Source organism: Uloborus diversus, chromosome 4 (assembly GCF_026930045.1).
Source record: "Uloborus diversus isolate 005 chromosome 4, Udiv.v.3.1, whole genome shotgun sequence".
NCBI lineage: Eukaryota > Metazoa > Arthropoda > Arachnida > Araneae > Uloboridae > Uloborus > Uloborus diversus.
The window spans coordinates 192,056,983-192,084,829 of record NC_072734.1 but is presented as its reverse complement, the minus strand read 5'-3'; the positions used below and the strand labels follow the sequence as shown (position 1 = coordinate 192,084,829).

The following is a 27,847-nucleotide window of genomic DNA, read 5'->3' as shown; positions in this document are numbered from 1 at the left end:
GCACACACATGCGCCTACACAAACACACAATCATACACAAACACGCTCGTGATTGCGAAAAACATAATTTGAATTCAAGATGCCAAAAATTCAAATTAATATATATATATATATATATATATATATATATATATATATATATATATATATATATATATATACACATATTTTTGAGCAATCACGATTGCTTATTGTTCTCACTTGACAGTTTTGAATTCCTAAGATTTTATTTTCCCCCCGCCAGTGGCGTAGCTAGACCCGACTTTCGGGGGGGGGGGTTACTTCTTTTATATATATATATATATATATATATATATATATATATATAATCGCTTGGAATTTTTTCCTTTTCTTCTTTTTTTTTCTTTCTTTTTCTTCTCTCTTCTTTTTCTCTTTTTTTTGAGACTAACTTTTCGGGGGGGGGGTTTTGTCCCCAAAACCCCCCCCTTAGCTACGCCCCTGCCCCCCGCCTCCCTCTGCAGCATTACCGTCGACCGGCCGCCTCACGATGTTGCTCCTCTAGTGAAAGCCGTCTCCAGGTTGCGTCACTTACTTGCCTACACTTACACCTATACCTACACATACATACATACAGACACCTACACATACATACATACAGACACCTACACATACACACACACAACCTCCCCACACACAAACAAACATACCCACCCCCACACACATTCGTGATTGCGAAAAACATAATTTGCACTCAAACAGCCCATAATTAAAATTAATTTATTTTTTTATTTCATTTCTCTCTTCTTTTTTCACGAATCGCTAATTGTTTTCACTTAACCGCTGAATGACGTCCTTTGATTTTTGCACCCGGGTCCTCTGCGTGCACCAACCTAGACCGGCTTCTGCAGGTGCTGCTCCTCTATGGCCCCTTGGCCTTCACCAGCAGCACTGTCCACAGGAATCCTATGCTGGCGGTGGCATTCATATCCTATACACACAAGCACGCCTACGAACATGCACACTAACACACACACTCCTTTTGACATCTACACCCCCGCGCACCTACCATCAATAGGGAAGTTGCAACCTATTAAATGTTCATATTTTGGCTATTGGATATTGTTAATTGACCCTCAAAACTAAAAAATTCACCATCGCCGAATTTTAAAACACCGTGGTTGATTTTTAATGATTTTTTTTAAAAATCCACGCGCAAAAGTGCGCTCTTCTGAAACGTCACAGGGCACTAATGGGCAGCCTTCCACCAAAGATCCCTTGTTTTCGCTAGGGACATTTTGAGCGCGCTGATATTTTTATTTTTTAGAAATTCAATAATCCTTTTGAACACACTATGGAGGCCGGATTCGTTAAAGCACAATCTAAATAATCTTTCTCATGTAACATCAATGATGATATTCGAATATTTCCCAGAGGATGAGAGGTTTAATGTTCCAGAAACGCGAGGAGATAAGCCTTTTACGTTTCGTCTTCGAAGTCGAATGCGTGACCTTCGGCTTCTCCCCTATCGGAAGAGGGGATGACGTCACTTCCTATGCCATTTGACGTCACAAGAGCTTGAACTTTAAAAATTAATTTAAAAAAAACTACTTATCGTATCGCAAAAATTTTTCACCTTTGATGTTCATACATGTTACTCTATCATATAAAAATAAAATTGAAAAATCGAAAACTTCCCTATTGCTTTTTGGTTTATCGGATTTAAGTGCGGAGAAAAATCTGAGCAAGCTCCTACACGCACAACGTACACACCTACACCACATGCCTACACAGCACACACACACACGTCCTTGCATACTAAATACACCTATGAGGTCTACACATAGGGACTCTAACATGCACAAGACTTCACGCACACACGCCAGGAGGAAGGGCTGACTTGGGGGAAAGGGGAACATTAGCCGTTTCTAGAACCAATAACCCCAATGAGTAGGGTTCTGTCACATTCTTTATTTTTATTATTATTTTTTTTTGGGGGGTCTCTGTTAAAAGGGCCAGTTATAAATGACAGTTATTAAATGACTGGAATGCCACTCGCGGAGCAAAGAAAAAAATAAACGAAGCTTAATTGATCAGTAAAAGGGCGAAAGAATGAGCAAACTGAACTTTAAAAGGATCTAAGAAAACTTATCCTTCCGACAGACAGGAAAAACAGTCATAAAAACTAGGCGGTAGTTTGCGGAAAAATGAAAAAAAAAAAAAAAAAAAAGAAATCATAGGACTTTACAAGGAATTCGGTGAGCTCATTCGCCAGCTTCCAGTAATCGAAGAGGAGAAGCATACAGCATAGATCTCTCATCTTACAATGCACTGTGGTGTCAAATATAGTGTAGTGTAATGCTGACTTTCTCTGGAAAAGTTGTTCTTTCTTGTTAAATTTGTGAATTCTATTCTATATTCTACTTGCTTTCGAGGAGTATTGGCAAGATTTTGCACGAAAATTGGAAAGAAATTTAATATCTGAAGGGTTTCTTTATTTAATTTCACTGTAAAAAGGTTGAATTTTTTTTTTAATGCTTTTACTTTTACAACAGTATGATGTTTGTACTCAGCTCCATTAAATGCTTTAAATAAAACATTGTAATAAATTGGTGTTATTCTTTCAGAAAATGGAGAATGCAGAGTCTCCTGTGCTCCCTCAGCCAAATTTAAATGAGTTGGCTGTAGACATGTTCCAAAAAAGTGCCGAATATATTGAAGCTGAATTGGCAGGTGAGAATTTGTATTTCGATAACTTCCGTTTTGTACGAGTTGTTTCTTACATTTTATGCTTGTTTTTCTCTGGAAAAAATTATGACTCTTCCATAGTGAAATTTTTACATTAAGTCCATAATGTTCTTAGCAACTAAAGTACATCTAATTGAGAAAACTGGGGGAGGGGGAGAGAAAAATTCGCAAAAGTGCTGAAGAGAGTCAACCATCAAACTACTCCTACCTACTGAAGAGAATTGTTACTTAAGAGAATGTTAAGAAATAATTATTAATGTTTAGTTGTCTTTGGTTGGAACACAGTTAAAATATTATTTTTGTAAATGAATTCATGCATTCGTAAGTGGCGTTCAACTTATTCAAGGTGGTTACACAACCTGGAAATCGGGGGGAATTCTCAGGAAACTTTTAATTTCTGAAAAAATCAGGGAATTATGTCGGGTTTTAAAATTTTTCACCTAATATCAGGGAAAGTAAGCATTTTCAGTTATCAAATCAGCTAATCTTGGTACTTTTCTTCTCTGGAATTTCCTTCCATTGAGCAAAATGAAAGAAGCATTGTTTTTTTCCAAACAAAAGACCTTTGAGGGAAAATACAATTGAGAGAAACAGCGTTGTATTTTTGCATAGTCTGCTTTGCATTGTATAGTACTGATCAGAAAATAGCAGGTTGTATGAGAAACCATTAGCAAGGGTGTCCATATGCAAAATTTTAAGGGGGGCTCAAATATTTTCCCCATGGTTTAGTGATAGGGCCGGATTCAGAAGTGTGGAGTCCCCGGGGCTATGAAGGAGTGGAGGCCCCCAATCAGGGTTCCAAAAGATCATCATATTTTCGAAAATATCCGATGCTTTGATATATATCCGAATATTTTGATATATATGCATATATCTGATATTTTCTACCCGTGAAAGTTAGGATATTTTGTAAAAATGTTATTGTGAGGGCCTCTTTGTTGTGGAGGCCCCGGGGCAGTAGCCCTGCCTGCCCCCCCTTAAATCCGGCCCTGTTTAGCGAGATATTTCCCCCTTAGAAACTGATTTCAATACAGATTAGTGTGATTAAAATTTGACATTTTTAATAACTTATTCATTAATTGCTGGAGAAAAAATGTTTTTACATTTTTGCAAAGAAAAAAGTTCTAAAAGTAAGGAAGTTCTAATTTCAAATGGAAGGGGGGCTTGAGTCCCCACTTGCCCCCCCACACCAACATATGGGTGCCCTTGACCATTAGCAAATGTTGAAAGATTGCCTTCAAATAAAGCATATTTTCTCATAGCTTTGCAAAAATATTGGGTAATGCTAGTGTAAGGGTAACTACAGGGTATTAATTCATATCTAGATGAATTTCATGTTTATTTAAACAGGTTGTAAACAAGTTTTCTATGCAGTTCCACAGCCAGATACTGCCTTCTGAGTTTTGAATTTGTTCATAACTGCCCCTACATGTACACTATATGACCAAAAGTATTGGGACACTTTAAAAAATTTCACAGTTTTACGGATTTCTCGAGAAATAAAAGACCAATTGCTCTGTAATTTTTTTATATAAAAGGTATACTCCAGCCGCCATTTTCCAACAAAAATGAAGTCTACTATTCATTTAGGGGCAGAACAACAAATTGAGGAAACAAAAAAAGGTTTTTGATCATTTTTCATTGTTGACAGCTGGGAAATTAGCTATAAATATCAGAAATAAGTTAAAAACCCATCTATTATTTATATTTATATTTTCATGAAAGTATCTCTTATACCCACAGAGATATAAGCATTTCTTTCAAAATTGCAAAATTGTTTTGAAGGTTTTCGGCTCATATCAGGCAGAGTCTTCCGTCAAACGTTACTAAATTTTCAGAATATTTGACAGCATACTAAAGAAACATAAATAAAAAATTTGAAATTAAAATATTGCAAATGCAATGAGATATAAACGTTTAAAGCAATTAATTTTTCACTGTGCATGCGTGAAAGATAGCAATTTGTAACCTTCATAATTGGAAGCCCAGATATGTCCTACATCTCATAAAAAAATCCACCTTGATATCTTTAAAATCTAAAAAGTTATCAGCAATCTAATGAGCCGAATTTTAATAATTCTTGGCTAGACGACGAATCGTTAGAGATCATTCGCAAATAATCCATTCTTATCAAGAATCACTTTGCAACGATAGCAGGAAAGTGTTGCCAGTTTGCGAACGACCCCTTACCATTTGCCACTTATCCAAGAATTATAGAAATTCAGCTTATTAGAATGCTGATAACTTTTTAAATCACAATCCAAATTTTTACATGCTCCAGACATGTATATCAATATAATTTTCGAGCCCTGAGTATAGAGAGAAATAAGAGTCTGAAAATTTTGTCTTTAATGTTTGTCTTTACTAATAATAAAGCTGAAAGTCTCTCTGTCCAGAGGATGTCTGTAGGATGTCTGGATCTCTGTGACGCGCATAGCGCCTAGACCGTTTGGCCGATTTTCATGAAATTTTGCACAAAGTTAGTTTGTAGCATGGGGGTGTGCACCTCGAAGCGATTTTTCGAAAATTCGATGTGGTTCTTTTTCTATTCCAATTTTAAGAACAAAAATATCATATGATGGACGAGTAAATTACGAAATTATCATAACGTGGAAGGGTAACATGGATACAAGCCAATTGGCGGGAAAATTCACCACACATTATTTGTAAATATACAGGCAAACCAAAAGACCTTTTAATTTTTCTATTACGGGCAAAGCCGTGCGGGGACCACTAGTTATATAAGAAAGTGGAGAAGATGCCATTGTTATCCACTATCTGCGGATAGACATTTTGTACTGTGTGTTTTGAATATTTTTTAGCAACATTCTTCATTGCCATTATAAAACTAATTCTGCACAAAATATCTTCTAATATTTGTATATTCTTACAGTTGCCCAAGATGATTACAAACTTTTAACCGATCTAAACAACGAGTGTAACATGACGTATGCTGGTTTGAGGAAAATTGGTAGCAATCTTAATAAGCAGCTGAAAGAGATGACTGAGAAACGTAAGTTGTATGGTTTCAATCTACTACCCATTTTGTTGTGAAATTTTTCAGTAAACATATTTTTGAAGAGGGGAGGAATATTGTGACGGATGATATATCCCTCCTCTTAAAGACTTTGCTTTTGGCAAACAAGGTTTGCCAATGCATATCAGCTGATATACTGCCGTATGCAGGTAAACGGCAGTAACTGCAGATTTTTCGATTTTCATTTTTTTGCATTTTTGAAATCTTTATTACTATAGTTTTATGGTACAGACAATTTTATTTGGCTGCCGCAGAAAAAAAAGCATTTTTTGTCAGTGGTAATTAGCAGTAACTGCTTTTTTAGCAACATTTTGCGGGAAGTTGGCAGGATGCACTTACTGCTCTTTACCTGCACACGGAAGAACGAAAACTTTCTCCCGTGTTCTGGTAAACGGCAGTAACTGCTTTTGTCGCTACATTTTGCAGGTAATTGGCAGGATGCACTTACTGCTCTTTACCTGCAGACGGAAGTACGAAAACTTTCTCCCGTGGGCAGGCAAACGGCAGTAACTGCAAATGTTTTGATTTTTATGAAATTTTTTGCCCATGATCTTTCTGCCATGGGAGGGTAAATGGCAGAAACTGCAATTTTTTCCATTTTCTTTTCTTTTCTTTTGGAATTTTTCAAATCTATGCTTCTTTAGTTTTATGGTGCAAACATGTTTATTTGGTTAGCGCTAAATAAAAGCATTTTTTTTTATCAGTGGTGATTAGCAGTAACTGATATTATCGCTACATTATGCAGGAAATCAGCAGTATGTACTTACTGCTCTATACCTGCCCATAACCATTGTCTGGAGAATGGAACATAAATGAATCGCCGTCAAAACTTGAACCGAGATGCATAAACGGTTTTCGCGATTTCTTTTTAGCTCAACTAAGGGCAAGCAATAACGCCCCGATGGGAGGTCATTGTGTGACCTCTCAAAAATTTCCTTGATTAGGCAAATTTAGAGAAAATATTGCATTTTTTAAAATGATTCCTAGTCGCATCTCATTAGATGTAGGTATGCGTGCCAGGTCGTATTTTATCTTACGGCAAAATTTGGGAATTACCGTCTCTCGTCCTTGAGCGAAAGAGATACTTAAAAGGGGGAGATACTTGGGGGGAAAATAATCATACTTTATTTCAAATAAAGTCGAAGAAAACGTTTTGTAATTTCACAGCCCTCAAACATTAAAAAAAATCTTTGATTCTTCATATCCATGTTCTAAAAACAATAAAACAAAATTATTTTTTGCTATGTACAGTTATAGAAGATAACATACGAGTAAACACAAGTAATGCTTGGCAGACGATAAATAAACGTGTACCAACAGAATGATTCTGTTCCATTTGTTTTGTTCTGTCGCAGATGATATTTTTCACAATTTATTATATATACTAAGCTGCTGCACTTTTAGTAGTTCGATGAGAGCCATTATTAACACTCGAAGCATTTCTTTTGCCTAAATTTTCATGGATATTTATTGCTTTATTGCAAAGTGCGGAACATTAGGCAATTTGTTATAGTTTTAAAAATGCCTACATAATCTTCCAGTTGCCAAGTGACAACTTATGAACATTAAAGAGTTTTCGACAATGCCGTAAGCAATCAAAACATATGCCTTTTTATTTTATTTTCAAATTACATTTCATTTATTGATATTAAATTTATGTCAAGTGTATACACGGTATTATTTATTTTTTAAAGTAAAATATATTATTCACATTGCAATAAATATACTTCGTAATGACATATCTACTCCGTATTATGTTGAATTTGTAATTATTTGTCATTCAATAGTACATTTTGCAGTTACTGCTGATTACCAGTAAAAGTGCATGAAAATTACTTCTGTGAAGTGCAGGTAAACGGCAGTATCTGCTTTAATAAAAATTTTGATTGTAAAATCGAATTGAAACAAATTGCCCAAAAAATACTTCGATATAAACATATAGAATAGCCTAAAATCAAATTTCAATATTTAATTGATATTTGTGGGAAATCAAAAACGCGTTTCTTCAAATATCTCAGAAACTCATTTTTGTAGATACTGCCGTTTACCTGCACACGGCAGTATATATCTTGATATGCATCTGCTATTTATTTTTAAAGTTTCATGATATCTGATGTTTTTAATATTTGTTTCTGGAACTACAATATTTACGATCTAAAAGATATAGTTATCCAACTTATTAATAATATTCATTTATTATAAAAAGTAAAATTGTTGAAAATAAAATTAATGTATCTACTAAAAATTATTTATAATATATATTTAAATTATCATTTATAATTTCGTTATACATAATACATTTTTATTAATATTTATGAAATTGGTAACGCATGTATATATAATCTCTTTTATACAGCTCATGAATGTAATAGTCAAAAAAGCCATTAGCAAAATTAAATCATATCTTATTTTTAAAGCACCAAATTGTCACATTTCATGCATGATTTAAAATATCATTCATGCATAAATATCATTTCAAAATGTAATTTTTATTTAAATATGTCTTTTTTATTCAAAGATACACATTCTTTTTGTTGAGTCTATAATTATGATAACTATTAAATGAATAAGTAACAGTGGGATTGGAGCATGCAGTTACTATTTAAAGAATATAGTTTGTGTTGGTTGAAAATATGATATATACATCAAAATGTCAAATATTTTCAAATATATGAGGTTTTCAAATACTGTTGGCTATGAAAACAAAAAACAAATTGGGGCACAAAAAATGTGGTTTCCTTAGGCATTCTTAGGAGGTCACTGTGCCCTGCAGGGCTAGAAAAATCTTAAAAATTTGACATGCCCTGCCAAGCATGTTTGTCTAAGAAATACGTGCCCGAATAAAAATTTTACATACTTGATTTTTTTTGTTGTATGATAACAAAAATATTTGAATTTGTCATACAGCATTAATCAGACAAAACATTTAACGGCTTTATTTCTGAATCAATTATTTCAATATAAAACAGAAATAGAAGTTCAAATAAATAGTACTTAACAAGTTGCCATTAAAATTACAAATACTCAATTAAAAAATTATAATAACTACATGCCCAGCCGGGCATGTAAGAGTAAAAAATTCACGCCCAATCGGAATTCTTACATACCACGGGCATGTTGGGCAATATAATTTTCGAGCCCTGGTGCCCTGCCCCTTTAAAGAAACCTTTGATGCATCTTGCCCTCTCCTTTGTATCTTTCAATGGGCCCTTTTTGCCCCTTTGGACTTTCTACAACACTTGATTACAAAATCAAATTTTCTTTACTGGAAGATAGAAATTTTAGCTAGCCTGACATTGAAACGCAACTCTTTCGCTTCCCATGTCCACTAAAATGGAATCATAATAAATTAATTTGAAATTTAATTTCTGATTGGAAATTTTGTTTTAATCATCCCCCTAAAAATTCTAAATTTTGCAGATTCATTATTCTAACATGTTGTTAATGAGTATGAGATACTTAAAGATCAATTGAAAAGAAATTTTGCCACTACAAGATATAGGTTTCCCAGTAGGTAGATTCGAGTGTGATTTGAATATTAATCGAAATTTACTCTATTTCCAGCATAATTTATCAAGTTATGCTGGAAATATATTTATATCTCAGTATTCAGTAAAACCTGTAAAGTTGATCACCTGTCTAAGTTGACCGCCTTTTTCAGGCACAGAATTACCCTTTATCGTATAAATCAACCTCTGTAAGTTGACCACCTGTTTAAGTTGACCACTGAAGTTGTGCACAGGTTTCACTGTAACATTAAAGCATTCAGCTTAGCATTTGGGAAATATTTATCAAGTTTCTAAAATAATTGAAAAGCTTTTGATTATTTTAGAAAATTTTGACTGTTGACAAATACTTAGTGTTTGTTTGCAGTTAGTATACAAAAGAAAATAATAAATAAATATAAATAAATAAATAAATAAATAAAAAAGAATAAAAAATTAGTTAATAAATGTTCATAAATAGTTTTAAAAAATCAGAGCACATTTTCTACAGTGAAATTCTTTTGAGAAAGGGCCTTTTTAATTGAATTGAAGTTTCCGGTTCCCAGGATGTGCCCTGCCTCCCCCACCCTTTTTTTTAATCTGTTGGAACCACTACAACATTTTGACATTGTTATTTCTTACTTCACTACAACTGTATTTGATGTTCGATTATCTATAGATATATTGTACATTGTCTTGAATATTTTGTTTTGTTCTGGGATAAAGTTATCAGAAAACGATAAGATGATAAGATTGCAGAAAAATGACATTTCTCAAAATTTATTAATTTTTTTTTACTAAAATTTTTTGTTGAAATAATCCTATACATTCTTACACTCATTTCATTGTATAATGACTGAAATATTTTTATTTGTTTATTTCATTTTAACATTATCATTTTGCAATAAATGGACAAAAACCTCTTATCATTATGTTAAAACGCATGAAACTTCCGCTATTTTAATCCAGTGAGTGACAAATTAAAATTTGACATTCAAAATGCAAATTTTTAACTCATCACAATTGGACGGTCTAAACAAATTCAGGCAGAATAATAAACTATTGGATTGTTTCCTTCACTTCAGTTACATGTATCAACACTGCTAGTTTGTGAAATTATTTGCAGTTTGAATTAAAAATGTAAGGAATAATAATCAATAAATTTCAAAGATGCTATTGTGGTGTAATTTAATAAAGTTTTCCTGTCTGAACAATATTTGGCTTCTACTTTTTAAGATTTTTTATTGTGTAGTGTATTGTGTACTATATATTTTTAATTCAGTTACATGTATCAACATTACTAGTTTGTGAAATTATTTGCAATCTGAAATAAAAACAAAATGAATAATAATAAATTTCAAAGATACTATTGTGATGTAAATTAATAAATTACGTTTTCCTGTCTAAACAATATTATGTTTCTAGTTTTTAATATTTTTTACTTTGTATTGTATATTATATTTTTTGTTTCACTGAAATTATTGGAAAACACAAAAACTTAATTTTCAATACCCTTGCCCCTTTGAGATAAAAGTTCTACTAGCTGAAACTTTAAAGTATTGTAAGCTATGGATATGAGTTACCAGAAAGCAAATTAAAAAGAAAAAAAGTATAAAATTTAACTTTTTAATACATTCATCTTTTCGTGAAGTGGATTGGTGCCGCATTAAGAAAAAATCGCTTAAAACTTCTTGAGTAGCTCTAAAATATAGTTTTTGCAACATAATTTAAAATATTTTTGATGCAGTGAATAGGGACTGCATAAAAAAAAGTCTCACATAAAAAATAACTGAAAACTAATGACTGGGAATTGCTTTGTTAAACCAGATCTAGACACATCAGCTATTTGGAATCTCGCCAAACCTTTTACAATCTGATTTAGAAAACAAACATGCAAGCATTTTTAAACATTTTGTTTCCATAATTACGTGCTTTTTTTTACATTTGTTTGTGTAACACTTTTCCTAAAACTGTAACCATTTTTCTTTGTAGTCTGTCAAAATGCAAGCTTTTTGTGGTAAGCTGATCAAAAATCGCTTCCGTCAATTGAAAATATCACCTCCCACTCGTTTTATAGATAACTTCAATATAGATTATGTTCCAATTTGATTGAAATTTTCATGTATCAAACAAAACAACCCCCCCCCCAAACATGTTTTGAGTCTATTGTCAGGCATCGCAGCGTTCCTATATTCCTATATTTTCCTATATTTCTGAAAAAGGTTCCTATTTTCCTATAATTCCTATATTTTCCTATATTTTCAGTTTCCGCTTCCTTTTTTTTTACTTTTCCCCCGACTTTTTGCTACTGCATTTCCGCGAGCGACGCGCAGACGCCATTTTATCTAAGCAGGGCTCCCAAATGGTCCGCTTTTCCCGCCAAAGTTCGTTTTTTATGGTAAAGTCCGCTTTAGACCGCTTTTTAACATTTCAGTCTAATTAGTCCGCTTTTACATAGTTTTTACTTAAATATCACATTTTAAAAGTTTTTTCATTTCGTTAAAAGTTACTGTACACCCAAACACGCCGCCGCAGCGCGTGTTAAACCAAGTTCGTACGCCCATTAAAAAAACCTTAAAAGGTTATTGGAAAAAAAAAGGTCTTTTTTTTTTTTTTCAAGTGCTTGAAAACCTTGAAAATGTATGAAAAGTTTCTTTATTACTTGAATTCTTTCAAAAATCATTGGATTGTGTTTCAATAGTGCAATTTTCTGAACATATATATATTCGGTTTGATTTATCGCGAAAAATTGCTTTCGTGTTTAAGGTTTCAATCCCTTTGCATCTTGTTAATATTTTGATGTTTTTACAATCCAAAGTGATTTTGACATTAGCTTAGCTTATTTTTCGTTTAATTTCAATAATTAACGAAGGAATGATTTTGGAAACTATGGCAACATTGAACTTACTCGGATTTCGCGGAAAAATGCTTCTCGCGTTTGAAATTTCAATCCTTTTGCATCTTGTAAATATTTTGATGTGTTCCACAATTGGAAGTTATTTTAACATATGCTACCTTAGTTTAGTTTATTTTTCGTTTAATTTTGGTAATTAAAGAAGGGAAAAATTTTGAAACCATGACAACATTCAACTTATTTGTACTTCGCGGAAAATTGCATCTCGCGTTTGAAATTTCAATCCTTTTGCATCTTGTGAACATTTTGATGTTTTTGACAATTGGAACTTATTTTGACATATGCTGATATAGATTAGCTTATTTTTCATTTAATTTCAATAATTAACGGGGGAATTATTTTGGAAGCCATGGCAACATTGTACTTACTCGGATTTCGCGGAAAAATGCTTCTCGCATTTGAAATTTCAATCCTTTTGCATCCTGTAAATATTTTAATGTGTTCCACAATTGGAAGTTATTTTGACATATGCTACGTTAGTTTAGCGTATTTTTCGTTTAATTTCAATAATTAACGAAGGAATTATTTTAGAAACCACGGTAACATTGAGCTTATTCGGACTTCGCGGAAAATTGCTTCTCGCGTTTGAAATTTCAATCCTTTTGCATCTTGTAAACATTTTGATGTATTTGACAATTGGACGTTATTTTGATATATGCTGCTATAGATTAGCTTATTTTCCATTTAATTCAATAATTAACGAAGGAAATATTTTTAACCCATGGCAACATTGAACTTACTCGGATTTCGCGGAAAAATGCTTCTCGCGTTTGAAATTTCAATCCTTTTGCATCTTGTAAATATTTTGATGTGTTTCACAATTGGAAGTTATTTTGACATATGCTACGATAGTTTAGCGAATTTTTCGTTTAATTTCAATAATTGACGACGGAATTACTTCGGAAACCATGGTAACATTGAGCTTATTCGGACTTCGCAGAAAATTGCTTCTCGCGTTTGAAATTTCTATCCTTTTGCATCTTGTAAATATTTTGATGTGTTTCACAATTGGAAGTTATTTTGACATATGCTACGTTAGTTTAGCGAATTTTTCGTTTAATTTCAATAATTGACGACGGAATTACTTCGGAAACCATGGTAACATTGAGCTTATTCGGACTTCGCAGAAAATTGCTTCTCGCGTTTGAAATTTCAATCCTTTTGCATCTTGTTAATATTTTGATGCTTTTTACAATCCAAAGTGATTTTGACATGACCTTAGCTTAGCTTATTTTTCGTTTAATTTCAATAATTAATGAAGGAATTATTTTTGAAACCATGGCAACATTGAACTTACTCGAATTTCGCGGAAAAATGCTTCTCGCGTTTGAAATTTCAATCCTTTTGCATCTTGTAAATATTTTGATGTGTTCCACAATTGGAAGTTATTTTAACATATGCTACCTTAGTTTAGTTTATTTTTCGTTTAATTTTAATAATTAACGAAGGAATTATTTTGTAAACCACGGTAACATTGAACTTACTCGGACTTCGTGGAAAATTGCTTTTTGTGTTTGAAATTTCAATGTTTTTGAATCATGTAAATGTTGAAATATTTTTCCCAATCGAATGTTATTTTCCCATATGCCACCTTAGATTAGCATGTTTTATGTTTAATTTAGTAGAAAATAAATGTTTTATGGGAAACATGCCAACATTGAACTTGGTTCGTGAAAATATGCTTCTGTGAGCTTTCAATAGTTTTGCATCTTATAAATATTTTTATATTTATGACAATTAGAAGTTATTTTGACATGATACGTTTTAATTTTTATTTAAATAACTAAAAAATTAATAATTTTTGTGTTTAATTCGAGTTTATTTAGTTTTTCAAACTTAATTTTGATTATTCTTTGCTTATTTTCGTTTATTACTTTTTTTTGTGTGTGGGGGGGGGATATTAAATTTAAATAATTTAGTACATAGCATTTTAAAGTAGTATTTGTATATGAAACAAAGTTGAAGTATGTAATTTCATCAAGTTGAATTTGTGTACATCATTTCATTGTCATGATGCCTGCTGTTGTTCTCATGTGCCAGCTAGGCTGGCAATTTGGGGTGCACTGCTTCATTTTTCCAACCGCACTGTCATTTTGTGTGAAGTCCGACTTCCACAGTACACACATGTCATAAGGACCAGTTTATAGGGTAGGCAATTATTCACAGCATAACATTAGATTCACACAAAGAAAGGACAAAAGAAAGTACGTCCATGCCCGAGCCGGGATTCGAACCCGGATCTTCCTGTCGCAGTCAGACTTCTCTGACCACTAGACAAGGCAGGCGGCATGATGCCTGCTAAGGGGGGATTTGTTCCCCCCCATAAAAGTTCAAAGCACTCATGGCTCTGCAATCATGGAGTAATTTTTTAATGTAAGCTTTATGATTCTTGAAAATATACTTTGAATATGAAAATTGCAAAACTAAGCCTCATGTGATCTGCTTCCCTTTGTGATTGAGCATTTCAGACATTTTTAGGAAAACTTTGAATACAGTAGATCTGTTTGGTGTGTGATAGATTCCTATCGGTTTTGAAGGGTATAATGCTATTAAGAAGCATTACAAGACAGAAAAACACAAAAATAATTTTAAACTAAGGAAAGATGAAGCACAACTTCATCTATCCTTCTGTGAGACTACCAGCAACCCCCCCACCTCCCATCCAAATGTTTGTGTAAATAATATTATTATTCAATGGATAAAAAGAACAGTTGTGCAGAAGATAAAGGAATTGTATCATTAAAAATCTCAGTATTATGGTTAATTAACAAATTATCTTCATGGATTTAGCAGCAGGCAGCTAATTTGCCTTTTGGTGCTTCCTTGAAATTAAATGAATGTTCCTCCCAAGGTCATCTTTTTAATCCTAACTGGTCCTCTTTAGTCCTCTTTTTAATTGAAAATGGTCTCCTTCCTTTTCTAAAGCTAAAATGTGTTGAGTGCCCTGTACCATGTTTCTTCCTGAGTGGAGCAGCGTTTGACTTTAGCTCGTCTCTGCCGCTCAATTCTGAGCCCATGAAGCTCCTGCGCAAGTCCTCAAAACTTCACTTTCGAACTCGGCGTCGATGAACTTGGGCGATCGTGATGGGCGCATGGGCTGTGTAGGTTTTGATGATGTCATTCTAGGAAGGGCTCTCCGGCCACTTACCGTTTCAGGTCTCCACACGTACGATTTTTTTTCTTTTTTCGGAACTTTGCGTTTGGCTATGGTTGCAATTATTGCTACTTGCGGGATAGCTCATCTCAACTTCGATTGTTTTGGTTTTAATTGTGTGGAATGTAGGTGCTGCAGTTCGCGTATCAACTAAACGTTCATTTTAATAATAATGCTTCCGAAGAGGCCGCACAGCCAAGTTTTCAAAAAAGAATACGCAAAGCTGTTCGCGATTTTAAAAGAATTGAGGAAGTCGGAAAGACATGCACACTTTGGGGTCGTTCCAGACACAAATTGGGTCCACTTTGCGGCCCCTTCACAAATTTACGCATCGTAAAAGCGGCCCCATTCACAAAATTCCACATTCAAAAGCAGCTCATTCACAAAATAAATATACAAACAACATAATAGGGTAAATCTGGAGCTATCATTTTTTTTCCAACCGGAAAGCTACCGGACCAGCAGCTACGTGTGAAACATAGTCGCCATATTTGGTCATTCACGGGATGGAATCAGACAAGATGCTTAAGTGCTTAAAATTCTAAGTACAAAGCAGAATTGTATTTTTAGACTTATTTATGCGTATGTATTGCACTTATGTCAGGTAGTGTTATTACATGTTTGTAATCAAATAGTAGTGCAGTCGAACCTGTTTATCTCGAACCTGCCTATCTCGAAAACCTCTCTGGGTCGAAGTTTTTCATTTTCCCTGCACATAAAGTATTAATTCAATGTTTTCCCCCATGTTTGTCTTGAATGAAATTTTCTGAAAACCTGCATAACTCGAATTTCGACTTAAGTGTCTTTCTTGAATTCCATCCACAACAATCTTTATTGACTGGAATTTGGAGACAGAAAGCACTTTTCTTAATATTAGCAGTCCCATAATCCTCCAGAATTAAAACTTTATGTACAAAAAGCTAGTTTTCCAGCAATTAAATCCATTCTGAAACTGAAAGGAAGGGGACATTGTTGATTAGTAAAATTGCTCCCAAAGTTTTACTTTCGAGTCATTGCTCCAATCACATATTTTTAGAACTTTTTTCAAAACTTCTGTATCTCGAAGTCTTCATATCTCGAATTTTTCTTATGTGCCGTAAAATTCGAGATAGACAGGTTCGACTGTATTGCATTTTGAAAAAAAAAATGTCCTACTGGCCTGCCTTGTTATAAGAATTCCAGTATGTCCTCTTTTTATTTTCAAAATGTTCCTATATTATTTCGAAAAAATCCTATATTGTTTGCAAAAAGTTCCTATATTTTCCATCAAATTCCTATATTTTTTTCAGAAAATTCCTATATTTTCCTATATTTTTGTTGGCAAATGTCACTTCTATCCCTGTCTATTGTATATTTTGATGTTTCGTTTCTCTTTTTGAGTTTTTAAATTTAAATCCCATTCTTCTCCTCATCTTTATGCATCTTTTTAACAGCAGTTTTTTCCCTTCTTAATCCCTAGTTATTTTTCCCATTAAGAAATAATTTACCTAACATTTCTTTACAAACATAGTCTTTTGATTTTCTGTCTCATTACAGATTCTGCACTGAAACCTTATTTAGAAATGATTGATTCCATAAGTGAAAGTACAAGTAAACTAGAAGCTGTTGCGTATATGATGGATGCTTATTCAAAGCGCTTGGGTGAGTACTACAGCATATATCTGACATTCCATTTTGTGCTATTTTCCTCTAAGCGTTTCAATATCACTCCCCAAAACAATTTTCCAATTGATCACCATATTTGATCTTCGGTAAAATAATTTCACCTATCAACATAAATCAATCTAAAACAAGCATAATGCATTACTACTGCCCAAGGCTGGTAAAATGAAACTTTTAATTTTTTTTTTGTCATTTACCTCACTTTAGTTTTGCTGTACAAACATGCTCATTTGGTTTCCTCTTAAAGTAAAGCTTGAAAACAACTTCAAATTTCAAAATTTTGTTGGTGTTTGTGTGAAAATCAGAAGACTCGGGAAAACTGACACTTCTCTGTAATGACCACCCTTTTTCCATGAAAAATCAGTCTTTGATTGAAGTGGTTGTCGTGTAGTTTCCCCCGAGGCAGGAGACAAATTAGAGGATTGACTACTGAAATGTATAGTGGGTAACCCAATGTTGTGCGAAAACCCAAGTCAGAGTCTTGTAACCACGACAATCACAAGATCTCTTATTTAATGATTGAAAAAAACTCTAGGTGTGAAAATCAAGTGCCTGGGAAATTCAGACTCAAACCACAACATTTCACGAATTATGCACTTTTTAAATAACTGAAATAAGTCGGCACAAGTTAAATTATATGTTTCATGAAACTAAAGAATCTCACCCATCATTGATTTCACATCACACAAGCAAGGATAAGTCTACATGACCACAAAAGAATCTGCACAAGAGTTTAGATGAGTAAATAATGAAGTTTATTTCCCCAAAGCTCATGAATGTCACACTTTTGGCTCATTTGCCGTGCATTGCCTTGGTGGCGATCACAGTGGCGAAACATCACCCGCATTGTATAATTGTACACTTATAAAATTGCCATCAGTTCATAAATACCGAACACACAGCCATCACGCACTTTCACTTTTACGCAGGCATAACCACAGCGTTCAAAGATCACGGCCAAATTCAAAAAGCCCGGCCAGACATTGCTTCGCCGGCAGTGAGAACCAAATCTCTGCTGAAGAAATTTCAACAAGCCCAGCTCGCATCTTTTCAGCATGGAGAAAATGCATCGAATCCTCTCAAAAGTCGAGAAAAATACGTGGCATACAAGAGATCAGTTATGGTTGAAAAATAAACGTTAACCGAATGCACAAATCATAGTTCTTAGACAAGATTGTTCCATATTCGACAGCCAATGATACTGGAGGAAAAAAACAAGGCTCCACGCACATGGTACCGTCTTTTCTGACGTCACTACAATCGCCTTCGCCTCAGACAGAGGTGGTATGAGAAAATAGCTCCAAAGAGAAACGAAACAAAAACACTTGCGCGAGTTCTAAAATGAATGCAAAGAAAGGATTCTAATGTGAATTACACCACAGTGGTCTCTCATAGAAATGTCAGCATTGATAGCTTAAACAACAGAAGAAAAATGTTACTATTATTACCAAACAATTCTTAAAACTGGAGATGTACTGAATATTCAGTTGATTTTCAATATACAGTCAACTCCTGCTAGAACGCGATTTGACTTATGCCAAACGACCATAACGCGAGTTTTTCACCAGAAAAGAATTTTAGAGCTAACGAGAATTCCTCCCCCGCTTTATGAAAATTTTTGGGAAAAAGTATCAGCTTCGTTATTGGCTACTAAGTATTGCTTTTGTGAATGGACACATCCATTTAGCATCCTGACAGCTGAAGTTGCCACGCCATGCTGGTCTACATAGCGCTTTATTAGTGTATCATATAAATACTTAGTATTTTTCATTTATTTCTTTCATCCCAAATATTTAAATTTATAAAATCTAATAATACCTTGTGCCGCTGTTTCATCTAAAGTTTGTGAAGATGGAAAGAAGAAAAAAAAGTTTCTAACAAATAAAGAGAAGCTGAAGTTTTCGATGTGAACAACTAAAAAATGCGTCGGAGGCTGCACGACAATAAATTATAGTGAAACTACGTACAATTTAAAATCAAGAAAAAAGATATCCATGAAAATTCAGAAATTAGTTTCAGTGTTGAAACTCGCAAAGTATCATCATCTTCATTTTAAATTCATAAATATTGTTACTATATCTACTGTACAGTGCCATAAAATGCAGCGTTTTATTATTACTACATACTGTATCTTCCGTGCTGTTTTATTTTATACTAGTGGTACCCGCATGGCTTTGCCCGTAATAGAAAAATTAAAAGGTCTTTTGGTTCGCCTGCATATTTACAAATAATGTATGGTGAATTTTCTCGCCAATTGGCTTGTGCCTATGTTACCGTTCCATGTTATAATAATTTCGTAATTTACTCGTTCATCTTATGATAACTTTGTTCTTAAAATTGGAGTGGAAAAAGAACCACATCGAATTTTCGAAAAATCCGTTCGAGGTGCACACCCCCATGCTACAAACTAACTTTGTGCCAAATTTCATCAAAATCGGCCGAACAGTTTAGGTGCTATGCGCGTCACAGAGATCCTGACAGACAGAGAGACTTTCAGATTTATTATTAGTAAAGATGTTTCTCCCTCCTATTAATCATTCATTTTGTGCATCTTCACAGTATTTTATGTTAAATAAAGTCAGATTTTTTTATTTTTAAATGCAGTAAAACTTCGGTTCTTTATGTAATAAACTATAGTGTATAGTTGAGGAATGGTTTGAAGCAGTTTGAGGGATGATAATAAGTGTCTAAAAGAATTTGGTATGTTTCTAGAAAAAATCGTATTCATACCTTTTTCTATAACGCAAAATTTTGTCTTACACGAGGAATCTTGAACGCATCCGTCTCGTAAGTCGGGACTTGACTGTATACTGCTTCTTTGCCAGACAAACCGAATATTTAGTTCTGCCTCATACTTTAACATTCAACAACCGAACAGTAAACAAAGATATTTAAACTTTTGTTTTTTTGGTAAACAAAAGCATATTTTTTTACTTAATGAATGACTGTCGTAACATAGTACCATAGTTAAAAATTAATTCAAATTACAGTCAGACCTCAATATAAGGTCACCTCTCGGGACTTCGAGAATGTGACCTTATAACCGGTTTATAAACTTTTATAAAAAAAAAAAAACATTCTAAAATATGTTTTCAAAACTATATCACTTGATGAAGTTCTGATGTTTTCATCAAGTTGAGTCAATAAAAATTGATGCAATTAGTTATGTATTAGGAAATTATTTGTTAAAATTTTAATTCAGAAATTAATACAAGTGAAAAAACGGCTGGAATGAGATAATTTCCAGTGTTTGCTGGTCACACACAAAAATGGACATGTACTTACGACGGACATGTGGCACTATGGGAGACTTGCCTTCCAAATTTGTATGAATTGCTAAAATAAAAGCCATTTTTATTGACCTTGACCCTTATCTAGAAGCTGTCACCCTCAATGCACAAAGCATGAATTGGCACCAACAATAAGCAACCAGGGGAAACAAAGCTCTCTCTCTCTTCACCTGCTTTAAGGGGGGTGAATGATCACGCCTTTTTCCTAGAATTTGAGGGGATAAAGGGTTTCTTGAAAAACTTTTCCTTATATTCGTTGGGTAGATGCCATTTTGTCGATAAAAGATCATGTACTAGGGATAATTTGTGGAACTGAATCAGCGAGGCACTGAAAACACTTAAAGAAAGTCAGACAAAAATTACCTTATTAGCAATAGTGGTATTTAAGACCTGACCATATATCCGATGATCCATAACACAGAATCCCTATTCAATGAGTCGGGACTTTAAAGGAAAGTGACCTTATATGCGGGTGACCTTATATCAAGGTCTGACTGTAGTACTTATTAACATTATATGGGCAGTCATTTCAATGTTGAAAACAAAACAGTTTGATTTAACTGAATAGTAAATGAATTTAACTATTTGACTGCTGGTAAGTAAGCACATATTTTTTATACAATGAATGATAGTTGTACCGTAGTACAAAATAATTCAAATTGTTGCTTACAAATATTATCAGATTCAGATTAACTTTAATGTGAGAGAAACCACTTAAATTTAATTTTTATACCTCATTATGAGTAATACATTTAAATATAAAACAGTAGCCAGAAAAGTAAAAACACCCCTCATAAAATAAATTTCATCAATATGTAAAATCAATTAACTTTTTTTTATTTTGTTTACTAAATATGCAGCTAATAAAAAAAAATCATTTTACAATTCAAACTTTTCCAGTATTCCCCAATTTCAATTTTGATAACATTATTTATCAGTTACTGAAAAGGGTAAGAAAGCAGGAAATCACTTGAATAAATTATAATGTGTAATGACATTTTAAGCAACTTGGGTTTGTATTTGTAACATGTTACCGTGATCATCAGAATTATATATGAGGAAAGAAATTAACTATCAATTTTTGCAGAGCTACAGATAAACATAAAACAAATTGGCTATTTAACTATACTAATTGCTTTTAAAATGTTTTAATTTTTTTACTTATTTTAAATCAATTTTTTAGTGTAGATTAATTTAGGTTGTTAAATAGAAATGTATTTTCATTTCATAAAAGCAGTGCTAACCAGCTAAGTTTTTTCAAAAATTACATAAAGAAAAAATCCAATTAGTTGGCTTAATGTTTTTTTTTTTTTTTTTTAATATTTTACTTTTCAAAATTGAGCATATTTCAACCCAAACATAAATTTAACTACTTATTTTGATTGACTACTTAAGATTTATAGATATCCTTCATGTAACATTGAGGTAATCTATAGGCTAGATAAGTCTTACCTATCATGTGATTTAAATATCTTGGAGAGTATTTAAATGACAATCGAAAAAATAATTAAAGAAGTCCAAGAATACTTGGAGCATAGACATAAAATGGCGCTAACATACACTTCTTGGCGTATATGTTTTATCATGAGTACTGTTACGGCAAAACAAAAAAGGTGCATCCAATTTTAAAAATCGAAAATACCCGTGTAACTTATAGTAAGATTCTATACCAAATTTTCACCTTTCAAAGAACTTTTTTTTTATATGATCCTAATGTAACAAAAGAAGTCCCCTTCTATGGTAGAAGAACCATACAAGAAATATGTCAATTTTTAAGTCTTTATTTTAATGTGTTAAAGGAATATTTTTATTCTTTGGATTGGTACTGTCAAAATTTAAAAAAATTAAAAATAAACTTTTATTTAGGATTTTTAATTGAAATTATTTCTTTTTACGTAAAGAAATTTTTTTTCCTAAACGTATTGAACCATCAGAAATAATGTGCAATGAGAAAATATAATGATTTTCTTGAAGCCTATTCATCCCATGTGTATAAGTATTCTTAATGACACATTAGGCACATTTTTACATGATTACGTTTTTCTCTCTTTGAGCTTTAAACAAAATATGTGCTGATCGTTAAGTATTTAATGTGTATCAGACTTGTGATTCATTTGCAGACACTGCAAAATAATTTCTATGTGCACAAATAGGAATACATGATTTTAATTTTACCGTTATTTACTTGTTTATTTATTTATAGTAGAAAGTGATAATTATAAGGAAATTAATTTACATAAGTACAAATGGGAATGTTGAACATTCATTAAAAATTAATTCATAAAATCTTCTTTACTTCAGGAAAATCAAAGTTTTTCTTACGAGTAGTGTTAAAAAAAATTAACTTGGCTAGCTACTTTTACAAAGTGTTATGATTCAGATATAAAAAATATGCATTAGTCGATGCACAGTCATAAGACTTTTTTTTTCCTGACTAACGTTTAATATATTTTTAACTAGGCACTTTTAATATGAATTAAAATTATTGCATAACTAATAATTTTATGAATATAAAATGAAAAGGAATATCATACTACAGTAGAACCTCGATTAATCGAGCTTCGATTAACCGAGGTTTCTCTTAACCGAGCCGATTACTAAGTCTATATTTAAAAAAACTTTTATATTAAATGAAGAGTTTAAAATTAAAAAGTAAGTTTCCAGAAGTTTGTTTCTTTAAACGCATCTTTCAAAATTTAACTTGGCATTGTAAAAAAATTAATATTTTTTAAAAAACTTACTACATTCTGTTTTAGTTTTTTATTTGTAAAACATTGCTTTTTACATGGTCCATTTTTATCTTTTAAAAATATTCTATTGTATTTTAATCAATACTTTTTAGAAGTAAGAGATCCTAACAGGTTTTTATGCAAAGTTTCTATTAACCGAGATTTCAGACATCCGAGGCACTAGCGATCCCAATTAGCTTGGATAATCGAGGTTCTACTGTACTTTGTTATATTAATGATGCATCATAAAAATATAGAGAGGAAGATGGGGCAAATTGAAATATTGGGGCAAAGTGGTGAAATATTTACTCTGCTTTTTGCTCCACTTATCTGGTATTATTTTAACTATGAAGTACTATACATAATCTATTCCAGACAGGAAAAAAATACTGCCGAAGATTAAAATATTTGGTAATGCAGGCAATTTTTAAAAAAATTGATACTCACAGACCCCAAAGAGTTCCTGTTTTTCCTACTTTTTACAGCTTTCTCCTTATTTTCCTACTTTTTCCTTTTTTTTTCCCCTACTTTTTCTTTCTTTAGTATAGCACTTCTAATTGTGCACTGATTCTTATTTTTACAACCGATAATTTTCTGCATGTTTCGATTTTGAAAAGCAAAAGAAACAAGCAGATCCTGAGCTTTCCATTGACTGACTACAGTAATTTCTTTAAGGAGCGCCGCGGCATCTGCGTGTTTAAAAGTTAAATTTTTGTAAGTAATGTTTTTGCCGTTGTGGCGTTTATGATCGACTTTTCTTTTTATTGCTCCGACTTCAGTCCTACTGTTTTAATGAAACTTTAAAAAAAATAGATACTTTCATATTCTGATGCAATTATGTATTATTTACTCGTCTATTAGAAGCTTTAATTAAAGTAAATGGCCGACTGTTCAAAAAGTGCGGGAAAAGCCAAATTTCCTATGCGAAAATTTTTTGTATGATTACAAGTGAAATGGATGGAGCTCTATTTAAGCAAAAAGGCAATGTAAAACCTTAAAAGGAACATGAGGAAGCAAAAAATGAAAAACTTGTACACTGTACATATTTTATTGATGTTAGTACAGTTATAAAATTTCATTTTCTTTCCTTGCAAAGAGTGTATTTGCAAAAAAAAAAAAAAAAAAAAAGCGGCAAAACCTGGGTGGGCAAAACGTTCCCGATTTTTGGGGAAAAATCGGAAATCAATTTAAATGCGAGATTCCGTTTTTATTTCTTTACATTTTTTAAAGTTGGGGGATAGAGTCACAAGCAAATATGTATTTTTTTTTCTTTTTAATGGGTATTTTCTAATTTGATATAGCATCAATATCGAGGAGTTGCTCATCATTTTTATGTGCTGTGTTTATGGAAATGCGGCATTTCTGAACATTTAAAATTTTTTTGACAGCCTCTTACTCTTTTCGGGGTGCGGCGTATCTACTGTAAGTTGTTGTACTTAGTGCGCCTGATCAAAAGAGGGGGGGGAGAGAAAGAGATATATGCAATTCGTGAACAATTTCCAAATGAAAATTTTTGTTTTATGGTGAGGATTGAGAGAAACTACGTGCCTTCCCTTTTATGCACAGAGAAACATTAGCAACTGATCTTTGTCTTTGATAGAAATATTTTGTTTACTATGCATTTACGCTTCCTTTTTTTTTCGTGACAAAAATTTTGCAACAAGGAGGTAAAAATCATTAAACCATCAAAACAATACATGAAATACATCGCCAGCTCAGTCATTCCAGCCAAGGACTGCAGTTTCGTGCTTATTAGCACTCATCTGCCCGGCATAGGAAAGTGACTGAGCTGGAGATGGAAAAACTCTTAAGGAAGTCAAGAGTGTGAAACAAACTGGTAGCTAATATAGAATTAGCACAGACCACCGTTGAATTGAACCGAACCATTGTTTTGGTCACTCGTCTGGTCTGCTAATTCTTATATCAGCTACCAGTTTGTTTGGCACTTTTGGCTTCCTTAAGAGTTTTTCCATCTCCAGCTCAGTCACTTTCCTATGCCGGGCTGATGAGTGCTAATAAGCACGAAACTGCAGTCCTCGGCTGGAATGACTGAGCTGGCGGTGTATTTCATGTATTTCTGCCTTATCCCTTGCTAATGGGTGGTAACTTACTGAACATTAAAACAATATTCGTTTTCATTGCTTGATTAAAATTAAAACTGGCCCGTCACTTTGACCCCCCCCCCCCCCCCCCCCCCCCGGCAGGTGGCTAGCCAAGGATGTATACTGAAAGCAAATTTTATCTGAAAACAAAAACACCGCAAAAACTTGTATAGTTAATCATTAATTTTCCAAAGTCAGGGAGGGGAGAAATTCACCAAACTAAACCCCATAAATGATGTGCCTGAAACAAAATTGTATGTTGAATGTTAAAAATACATAACAGAGTACAAAACCTTTAGTTTACTTATTTGGTTATTTATTTAGTTTAATTATTTTATTATAAATTTTATGTCCCATATTTAAGAACAAATTTATTTTAGTTCTGCATTTTCAGTCTGTTTCCTTTTTATTCAAATTCACACATCTGCCTCTTTTAATGCAAGAATGCATGTCAGCTGCTGATTAATTTTAACTAAATCTAATTTAATGTTTGCTTTGCTTCTGTATCATAGTTTATGATTACAGGAGCTGAAAGTGTTAGTATTTTCAAATGATAAATGGATGCTCTCGAAGGAATATTTTTGCTTTTGACAAAACAAATCTTTAACAAAAATGGTGTTATTACACCAATATAGGAGTTTTATTATTATACCTATTATTGTCTTTTTTTTTTTTTTTTGCGATCGCTATATTGTATTTTATTATTTCACACTTAAAAATTTTACTACTGTATTGTTGAAAGGTGTTTCTTTGTTTGGATTTTATTTTCATATTTTTGTAATTGATATATTTGTTTCCACCAGTTTATTTTTCATACTAAAGATTGTCAGTCGTCTTGACGTGTGTGTAGTCCTATCTCTTCCTATTTTTTCCTACTTTTTTAAGTGATTTTTTTCCTACTTTTCCTACTTTTTAAATTTTTGATTCCTTATTTCCTAATTTTTCCCCTCAAAAAACTACTTCGGGATCAATACTCATATTGTAATATTTTGTTGCAAATCAAAAATTATTTTCATTATTATAAAATGATAAAGTTCTAGTTATTAACATTTTAAATATTAATGAGACCTTCTAATATTCAATGCAGTATTGATTTAGTTAATGTTAAGCTTTTTTGTATTTTAAATAAATTGTATAATTAGTCAAGTACATACGGGGCAAAGTGGATGGGGCAAAGCGAAATAGTTTGTTTAACTTACTCACTCAATCATTTAATACAAATCACTTTCTTTTTCATTTATTAATTAATTCATCTGCATTCCTTCATTTAGTAATTCACTTATATTTATTCATTCATTCACTTATTTTCTTATTCATTCATTCTTTTACTCGCCCTCTTTTTTTCATATATTAATTGGTTTATTCATTTAAGTATTCGTTTATAGTTTCATAATATTTTTATTTATTCATTCAACCTTTTATTTACTAATTCTTTTGATCAAAATATGTTTAATAATCGAATAGAAAATATTTCATTTAGAAAAATATTTTATTTTTCTCTTTGCCTCATAAAAAAATAAGTGAAAATGTTCCACTTTTTTTTGAAGACTCAAATTTACTGCCAAAATATAAAAAATACTGTTTCTACGCCAGTTTTATTACAAAATACAATGTTCCTTCTTTATGTACCGCAATTTTCAAAACAAATTTCCGATTTGTTCATTTTGAAAAAACTCGGTCATCTTAACCATTTCACTTTGTCTCACATTCCCCTACATCACTTTTTGGTTATTTTAAAATATAAGTGAACAATATTACAATGATTAAATAATACTTTTATTGAAAATACCGTTGTTGATAAATATCAAAAATATCAAAATATCATGCTGTTTTAAAAATACATGGGATATCATGATATATATCGGCGAACCCTCTGTACAAACATATTATGTTTGCTAATTGTACTAATATATTATATTTGCTATTTTCAGAAGCAAAATTCAAAAGCTTGGAAAAAAGATGAAATGATTTCTGATGAATTACATCTCATGGTATCTGTTTCACTCTCTTTAAGAAGCACATTTTAATGTAGATGAGCATCTGAAATCAATTTGCATTGCTAAACACTTTGAACATTGTTGATTGTCTTAGAAGAGAAATGAGTTGTGTATGGGATGTACTGTTTATGTGATACACTTCTTTCTAAAATTCTGTAAATTACTTTTCCGTGTCTCAGTGCTCTCTGATTTTAAATGCTACCATGTTTTAAGATGGAAATACAATTTATAATGTTTTTATTAAAATTTTTATTTACTTGCATCATTTTCTTTTCATTTACATAGTCCATAGGCCTTTAAAGAACATTGAAATAGCAAGTTTTATTTTCAAGCGCTAAAGTCTTTGAAAAGCAAAAAAAAAAAAAAAAACTTTAATCCTTAAGTTTTGGAAAAAACTTTTAAAAAGATGCATTAAAACAAATTTGCAGATTTTTTTTTTTTTTTTGCACACTCCGAAAATTGGATTTTTTTTTAAATAGAAAAACCCAAATTGAAATTATGACTGAAAAAGTTTAAATACGATGAAGCATTGTTTATAGGTTTCTGAAGGGACCGAAAAAAGCGTACAAATGAAGCAAACATATATATCAGGATACATTAATATGTATTAAACTCTGCAGGGACCAAATTAAAAAAACGTATAAATGATAAAAACGCATAAAAGAGAAACGTATAAAGGGTGCTTCACTGTATCAGTATTATATAAGATTTGTTTGTTATTTTAGGTCAATGGTAGTCAATCTGATCACCATTATCGATCGATTTTGAAGC

At 32.4% G+C, this 27,847-nt stretch overlaps 1 protein-coding gene across 1 annotated transcript; it reads left to right on the top strand.

Moving 5' to 3' along the window:
• The first annotated feature begins 2,325 nt into the window (after nucleotides 1–2,325).
• Nucleotides 2,326–27,338, top strand: LOC129221318 (biogenesis of lysosome-related organelles complex 1 subunit 2-like). Its single transcript, XM_054855785.1, has 5 exons — nucleotides 2,326–2,475; nucleotides 2,586–2,691; nucleotides 5,600–5,719; nucleotides 16,833–16,937; nucleotides 27,011–27,338. The coding sequence occupies exons 2-5, from the start codon at nucleotides 2,589–2,591 to the stop codon at nucleotides 27,040–27,042; spliced, it is 360 nt and encodes a 119-aa protein (XP_054711760.1). The 5' UTR covers nucleotides 2,326–2,475; nucleotides 2,586–2,588; the 3' UTR covers nucleotides 27,043–27,338.
• Nucleotides 27,339–27,847: the final 509 nt, after the last annotated feature.

Bases quoted from the DNA above. Each gene is read 5' to 3' on its own strand.
- LOC129221318 (XM_054855785.1), top strand. From the start codon at position 2,589: ATGGAGAATGCAGAGTCTCCTGTGCTCCCTCAGCCAAATTTAAATGAG. The intron at 2,692-5,599 runs GTGAGAATTTGT...ATATTCTTACAG, and splicing joins TATTGAAGCTGAATTGGCAG to TTGCCCAAGATGATTACAAA. The intron at 5,720-16,832 runs GTAAGTTGTATG...GTCTCATTACAG, and splicing joins GAAAGAGATGACTGAGAAAC to ATTCTGCACTGAAACCTTAT.